Source organism: Grammomys surdaster, unplaced genomic scaffold (assembly GCF_004785775.1).
Source record: "Grammomys surdaster isolate TR1022 unplaced genomic scaffold, NIH_TR_1.0 140, whole genome shotgun sequence".
Taxonomy (NCBI): Eukaryota; Metazoa; Chordata; class Mammalia; order Rodentia; family Muridae; genus Grammomys; species Grammomys surdaster.
In genome coordinates, this window is record NW_021604598.1 from 5,129,033 (window position 1) to 5,137,561 (window position 8,529).

General features: G+C 41.5%; 1 protein-coding gene across 1 annotated transcript in view; it reads left to right on the forward strand.

Annotated features, from left to right (window-relative positions):
• The window catches only part of Npsr1 (neuropeptide S receptor 1), a 189,716-nt gene that overhangs the window by 178,862 nt on the left and 2,325 nt on the right, over positions 1-8,529 (forward strand). The window contains exon 7 of the mRNA XM_028763872.1: positions 5,515-5,601. Within this exon, the coding sequence (XP_028619705.1) occupies positions 5,515-5,601 (87 nt within the window). The remainder of the gene's footprint in view (positions 1-5,514; positions 5,602-8,529) is intronic.

Sequence of the window (8,529 nt, forward strand, 5' to 3'; positions counted from 1 at the left end):
AACCAATGCTAATACATCATTAACATTCAGTTAAGTAACCTCATCCCCTGTCAATAATCAATGCAATAACAACCAATGCTAATACATCATTAACATTCAGTTAAGTAACCTCATCCCCTGCCATCTCACAGAGTGTGCACATAGATCATTTTACCAGGCACCATCTGTGGCACATGCAGCAAATGCATCACCAGTACCCCAAGGCTGCCTCCCTGCACAGTGCCTGCTTCAGTTAGTGGAAGGAAACTCTAGCACCTATATGAACTCTAAAACATAAGTAGCCTTAACAAAACAAGGATTTCTTTCAAATATGGTTTTTTTATTTTACACATCTATCACTAAAAGTGTTCCTGGTACCCATGAAAGTCAAAAGAAGGCATCCCTTGGAATTGGAATTTTTGCCTAAACTGAAGTATGCAGTACAAAAACATCTAACCAGTGAGTTTGTTGACACTTCCTCAGACCCTGTGTTGCCTCCTGTCAGTGCTGATATAACATCCTCCTGAGAAAAAGCCTCAAAATGCTTTCATCTTGAAGGTTCAGGCAAGAAAGTAAGCTGACGGGGTGAGTAGGTGCACCCCAAGACAAGAAATGAACAGGAAGTTCTCCCAGGGATTTAAGGTCAAAGGGTTAGGTAAGTTTGGAGTCATCTGGAACATTCTCAAATAACCCCACTTCTTACTTATGGTCATGAGAAAATGCTGGCTGTGAAGCTCAAGATGCTAAAAGTCCTGGAAGCTTTGTCAGCTCTGCCCTTCTGGCAGCAAAGCATGGAAGATAACGCCATGGCTCCCATTCCAAGAAGCAAAAAGTTGAGAGCAGGTTTTGGGTTGTGCATGGGTCCTGTTTGGTTGAGTTGTGGGTCCCTCGTGTCTGCTGCCTGAAGGGGCTAGAGCCAAACCTGGGGGCGGGGGGTGAGGGCAGAAGTGCTGGAAGTTGACTGAGTTCACTCAACACCTTGCTTGGTGGACACCAGGCTGTGAGATGCTACATGACTTTGCTCTAGTGTGGAGAGAACACAGTCTGAGACCCCCGAGGCAGCAGAGCTCTTGGGTTGAGGGTCCCCAGGCCAGGAGGCAGCCAGAGACCAACTGGTCTCAAGCCCTTGGGCTCTTAGGTGCTGCTGAGACCCTCAGCCGAAGTGGGGAGGGGGAGAAACAGACTCTTGGCGACTCGCTTAGCTGGTTCATGGCTGAGTCCCTGTGGCTGGAACACAGAGAGGTCCTCAGAGGGAGATTAGGCGGCGGCTAGGTAGTTGAAGGCCTTCTCCATGGTGGGCCTTCAATGACGAGAGGTAGTCTGGGTCTTAACATCTTTATTGTCATGGCAGAAAATGGATGAAGCTGTACCCCATGTTCTCAGGGAAGCCTGAGGTTAAATACCTTTTGCAAGTAGGAGAAGAGTCTGGGAAGGAATGCTTAATTGGCTACACCCTCTGGCCTTTAGGTATCTCATGAAAATGGAGATGGATTGAGGCTCTGTGGCCTGTAGTCATGCCCTCTACCTATGCTATGTGATCAATGCCCACAAACCTCTTTTTGGGAGGGGCTGTGGAGGGCTGAAGCTAAGTGAAAGAAACCAGGGCCCAGGAGAAAGGCTGAACACCTACTGTCCCTTTAGGGTCTCCAGGGTTTGAGGCCTGCACTCGACCAGGTACCCAGCTGCCTCTCATAGCCCACCACCCCACAGGCAGGTACCCAGGGACCGGCAGTGATGTTGGCTCACCTGCAACCCTGGGACTGAATGTAGACGACGAGTCTTGAGGCAGAGAACAGGACTGCTGCAAAAGGGCACAAACATCTTCAGAGAGCTCATCGGCATGCTTTCAAAGAGGTCATGAATGTTGCCCAGATGGTGCCCATGCCTTAACCTCTCCATATGAGTAGAGGCTGGCGGTAGAGGGCAAGGTAGAATTGCATAGGCTACCCAGACCAGTAGCAAGGATCCAGACCTGGTCAGGACAACATGGTACCAGGGGAAATCAGTGGCCTGGGAAGATATAGGGACATTCTGAGATGTACAGTTTGGTTTACGAGAAAAAATAGCATCAGAAGGGTCCTGAGAAGGAAATGATCCAACCCATATTTTAACAAAGGATAGCTAATGTGACAAAAGCATTTAAATGATAAGCTCCAGGAGCAACTAGGTTATATTTGTCGATAAAAGTTTCTTATTTTTCAAAACTAATTAATCAGTCTCCAAAATTCCAAAATATTCATTTCAAAAAAATAAACCTGAAGTTTGTAGAGTTTCAATACATGAAACACTTGTTTTAAAATGTTTCAAGATAGAATTTCTTGTTTCAGAACAAAGCACTTGAGCATATTCCAAATCTTTGAGGGGAATCTGCCTATTGGACAAGAAGGCAGTTCACCTTGATTTAAATTTCTAGAGAACCAGTGCCCAGATGCAAGTGCTTGGTCTACATGGAGAGTGGGACTCAGGGCCAGTGATATCGCTCAGGGTATAAAGATCCTTTCTGCTCAAGCCTGAGTCAAACCCCTGGAGTCCATGTAAAGGTGGACTGAGAAAAGTAACTCCACAAAGATGTCCCCTCACTTCTACACAATTTATTCTGTTCCAGTTCTGTTCTTCACAATAATAATTATATAATTATATAAGCACAGAGATAAGTAATAATGAGATCCCAGCAAGTCTTAAGGGAGTCTGAATCCCTGGGAAGGTGAAAACCTGAAGCTGATCCTCTGGCATGACCCCACTATAGTTACACCCTGGATCTAAAGCAGTATTAGCAAGCATGCTTTTTCTAGCCTCAGATCTAATGAGCCTGCTACCTCCCAGTGTCCCAAGCCATTCATCCAGTGACAGCTGAATTTCTCTGCTTTCAGTACAGCTCAGTGCCAAGTCCTGAGTAGAAATAATCCTTTTATCTCCCAATAAAGGAGAATTACCTGCATTCTGTAACTCAGCTCTCTTTGAAGAACTGTCTTTGGAGCTGGAGGCTTTGCCTTTCCTGAAGTGGTCACATTAAAGATGATTTTCACTGATCTCATTGGGAGATCCAAAGGGCAGAGAGTTGATGATATTGTCATCTAGTCACCCTGTGGAAAGTGTTGAGATTTTTCCATTTTAAATGATTTCAGAGCACAAATGTCATTCTCACAAACTTTTCTAAAAGACAAATTAAGTTTTCAAAGCCACACTGTTTAGGGACCAGCTGTTACCTTGGGCCAGTGTGTGGGGACACTTCGAAAGGACATAATTTGATCTGCTATCATCTTTCTTTACCCCTGTGGAGATAATCTCGCCCTGATAATTTCCTGCTGTCTATGGCAACACCATTGTATAACAGACTATCTAGGGTAGTGAGCGACCAATTTTCTTCTATAAAAACAGCTCGCATTCATCCCCAAACACTGTTGAAACTTAATTCATTCCAAGTATCAAGGTGACTGACATGTCAGCACAGGTCTTCACACCTGGAATACATTTTTATTTTCTCTTCCCAGTAACCCAATAAGCTACACTTTATTTTACAAACTAGGAAACCAAGCCTAGGAACTTTAGGCAAGTATCCCAAACATCTAGTCATTAGTGGAGGTGAAGAGTGTGTTCAGGTCTGTGCCTGAAGTCTGTACCCATCCCATGATACCACCCTGGAAATGAGGGTCTTTACCCTTAAAAACTACAGAAATGTAAACTGTTCATTCTTCATGGGAACACACTACTCTGAGTCTTAGAGAATGTCTAAAAGGACGCTCTGGCCTCCTTCTACTAGAACATTCTCACCCTTACACACTAATACTTATGGTAACCTGAAATATATTCAGAATTTTCCAAAGCCCTTGCAAGGCAATTCACGATACCATGAGTGTGGAAGGATTCTGGAATACGTATCCTCTTACACTGTTAAGTTCATTGATACTGAAAACTGAGCAGAATAATACAAAGACTGTGACATGAAGAAGTAAGAAAAATTATAGCTAGTATGTAGTTCTCTGTACCTACAAATCCCATTCATTAGTAGTAGCTTGTCCCCTCTGATGAAGAAGTAGCCACATTTTAAAAAGCCTTAGAAGCATTCAGCGAGCTGCTGTCTGGAGAACCCTAGAGCCCTCACAAGAACATCTGAGGTCTTCCTAATTTGTCCTCAGTGGTTCCCTCCACCCCAAATGTCAGACAACCCTAGGCAACTTCAAAACAAGGTGAGTCACTATGCATCAAGCAAGCACATCCTTCTCGCTCTTGCTCCATGCTACAGCTTCTGGCTTACCCAGTCAGACATCCACACTTGCCTCTTTACTTTTGGAATTCATCTGACCTCATTTAGAGCTTACATGATGATCTCTGTACCTCTCTCACAGCTTCCCAGCATAACTACTGGGACAGATTGGGCAAGAAATGGCTCTCTCCTCTGTCCCTGGCTATGTTATGTCTCATCCAACCTTGTGGAGAGTGTCACATTTCTTGCTTAAAGGGAAGTATCTGGAAAACAAGAAAAGGAACTCTACCTGAGCATTTTTATTCTGTCTGCATCGACTGTCAGATATGCTTTGTTTGGTAGACTAGGCTAGATGGTACTGTAAATGAGAGATTAGAACACAGGTAAACTGCTAGCCAGTTTCTACCAGGATTAAAATAAATTCCAAGCTCAAATTAATGAGGAAAGCTGGGGTCTGCAGTTGGCTTCTCTGGTGAAAGGTCATCTCTTTACTGAGCAATCTCTCTAGTTGTGCTTCCTGGGGCTAGCTCCATGGCACCTAGTAAAGAGTGGGGGCTAGTACCTTGGCCGTGCTTATTTGATAAATGTGTACAAAGGGTTTATGTCCTATGAGATGAGAAGAGCTGAAAGTAAAAATTACTTCAGGCAAGTGATCCTATAGCCAATTTCCCATCTCCCTATCTCCTCATTACTCATTTCATAAAGATGCATTGCACATTTTTGCAAATCTTAATCAACCTTATTATTTAATCACTATATCTCAACTGTAAGAAGTATTTGTTGATTTATTCAACAAGCATTTGTTAATCCTTCAATACACAGACTTCAATTATGACAACGTCCCTCTCCACAGACTCTCATATTCATCCCTTGAATATCTTGCCTTGAGATGACAGTTGCAAATGATTAAAGACGTGCAGGCTCAGTTGTGGTTCTTTCTAGTGGCTTGGACTTTTACAAAGTTTCAGGATGAGATCTGTGAGTTGATCTGGAGTAGCCATTCTAGGGGGTAGCTGAAGTGAATTCATGGGTTTCTCAGCACAGCTCAGACCTGAGGGCAGCTCTCAACAAGCAGCATCCACCCCTTGTAGCCTGCTTGAGGTCTAACTTCAGCTATGGATGATTTAGGTAGTCTGACCTTACCTTCTTAGAGAGTCTGAGCATTAGCATTAGGTTCCAGATTGAGCAGCTCTTATCAGCCACCACTGAGCCTTCTCAGTCTAAGACTACCCCAGAAGAGCAAGACATAAGCAGATTTGCAAGTCTAGCCTTCAGTATTCATCTCAAGAGAAACCATCTTGTCCACTTCACCATCACTTCTCTGTCTACAGATGGCAAGCTATGCTGCAGCTACAACCGAGGGCTCATCTCAAAAGCAAAAATCAAGGCCATCAAGTATAGCATCGTCATAATCCTTGGTAAGCAATGTTCCTCCTCATGTTACAAAATTTCATAAACTTTCTATAAACAAGCTGGTTCTGGACAGGCTATGAAAGGAAGCAATGTGTTACAAGCACATTTATCTTTCATTAGCAAGAAAGATATGGGATTCACCAGTGTGTCTGGCAGCTGCAAAAGCCAGTAATGAGCTCCTAACCCTTTTCTTTGTGAATCAAGTTGCCCACCAAATTCACGGGCTGGAATCACTTGGAGAAAATCTGATTAGGAACCAACTACCCAGAGCTTATATACAAATCATCCTCCACTCAGTTGTTTCATTAAGACATTGTCTTACCCCCCAAAAAAGAAGTAGGTGTGCATTGTTTTTCTTCTGGATATTTAATTTCAGAGTCAATAATGTTTCCCTTATGGCCACGGCTTATATCCTTGTCTTAGTTAGTGTTCTATTTCTGTGAAGAGACACCATGACCTTACAAAGGAAAACTACTTGAAGTTAGCTTACAGTTTCATAGATTCCATCTATTATTTTCATGGCAGAAAGCAGGGCAGCTTGCAGGCAGACATGGTGCTGGAAGAGCTGAAAATTCTATATCTTGATCCACACTGGACAGACTTCAGCATATGTACAAGACTTCAAAGTCCCAGCTCCACAGTGACGCACTTCTAGCAAGGCCACACCTCCTCCTATAAGGCCACACCTCTTAAATAGTGCTACTTCCCATGGGCCAATCATATTCAGACCACCACAGTACCTCATCCTACCTGACTTCAGTCCTTTCTTTCTACATTTAGGATCCATGAAATTAGTTTGCACTCCTGTCTGTCAAAAATGTTCAGACAAATTCATGGCCTACTTCCACTGTTTTGTTCCCCAACAATGACACCTCCTCCAGCTTCCCTGGCACATTTCTTTAAAAAAAAAATCACTCTAGTTTCATCCCATGTTGGTGATTCTTGCTGGTTTTTATTTGTATCTGATATGAAACACATTCATAGATATAGTTTTTAAAGATGTAAATTAACATACAGGTATATATTCAGACTTTCTATAAAATCACACACAATTTCTTTATAAGTCTACCTCTCATGACACAATCATAAATCCATGAAAGCCATGCCTCGCTCTTGAGTTATACATGTTACCACCAAAGTCCAAAGTTGGGAAACATATACACTACTGAGTTATGATTTGACTCAACATTAATATGAACAAATGAATGTGGACATACAAAGGGAATTAATGCCATTTCACTTTAATTTAGCTGATATATCCCATCTCTGCTTTCTTAGAAGCATTAAGAAGCTCCAACAAGAAATTAGCCGTATGTCAAATTACCATCCCCCCTTCCTAAAATACAAACTGTCAAATAGACCATACACAGCATGCATGACTCAGCCATCAGTGCATAGGGACACAGCAACACCACAAAAAGAGCTGCAGAGGCATTCACAACTCACCAGGGCTCTAAAAATTCTTTCAGAGGCTTCTGGAGGACATGAGAGATTCCTTGCCTTTACACCAGAATCATAGATGCACATTGTCTGGAAGATGAGAGAGGAAATGAATGCATAAACATGCATTTTCAAGCTGCTGTATCCCTGTACAATCAGAAATTATATTCACAGCCATGTAAATTCTGCTCAGTGTACAAATGGGTGCCCACAAGCAGGTCACCATAGTGTCAGAATGTCCTATCTATAACAAGTATTTTTATAATGCCCCTTTACCATCCTGAAATAATAAGTATCTGTTATATTTCTTAAAGTTAACATGCTGCTCTATTTTAATTGGCTAAAGTAAGAGTAAATTTAAAAGAATTTATAAAACCAATATCAAATTTATATATAATGATATAGGCACAACTACACTAGAAAAGAAATAAAGAAATCAGATGCCTATGCCTATACAGCTAAAAGTGACATCCAATACAGATGTTTTCAAGGAAATACACAAATGTAAGCTGTTTTACTGTCACTAACCTGAATTTCTGAGTCAGCAAACAAACCTTGGAAAATTTCAAACTAAACAAATTCATCTCTTTGTCTACAACATAATTGTATTTCTGAAAGCTTTAATTTTTATTATAAATATTCAAGTATACCTTTAAAAACAGTTAGCATTCTAAACTAGGGAAATTATAATCAGGATATTCTCATGAATAATTGCTAAGTTGACCGCTCAAAATGTATATAAAACATGAGACAGTGTTGGCTGGCTTAATTGCTGCCTCTAGAATGTAAGAGGACTGACATTCCTGAAACACACACACACACAGAGACAAAGAGACAGAAAGACAGACAGACAGACAGACAGACAGACAGACAGACAGGCACAGATAGAGACAGAGATGATAGAAAGAAAAAGATATAGACATAAAGATAGAGACAGGGAGGGGTAGTGTTGCACCTTGGTGCACCAGAACTATTCCAACTATGGGATTAACCACTCAGAGTGCAGAAAGATAATGATCTTAGTTTTTAAATGATTCACATCTAAGATATAAACACCACTTATATTGGGGGAAAATCATGATTTAGAAATCTCTGATTTTTAAATCCTGAATGAAATTCCAGAATCCCTATAAATGAGAATGGAAGACAGTTGCTGCTGCATGTAGATGTCCATGCATGCTGAACTTCACTCTGGGACAAACTCTGAGGGTAAGAAAAGGTTAGGGAGATAAAGTTGCAATGATGTGACAAGAGAGAAGGGTAACAGGTTTGTGTACAGGATTTTAAGACTATGTGATTCTGTATTTGCCTGTATTGTCCAGAGAAATGGCAGATAAATAGGTGACAGCAACCTAGATGACAGAAAGATAGATGGCAGAATAATAGATCATTGATTAATGGCAGATAGATAGATAGATAGATAGATGATAGATAGATAGATAGATGATAGATAGATAGATAGATAGATAGATAGATAGATAGATAGATAGATA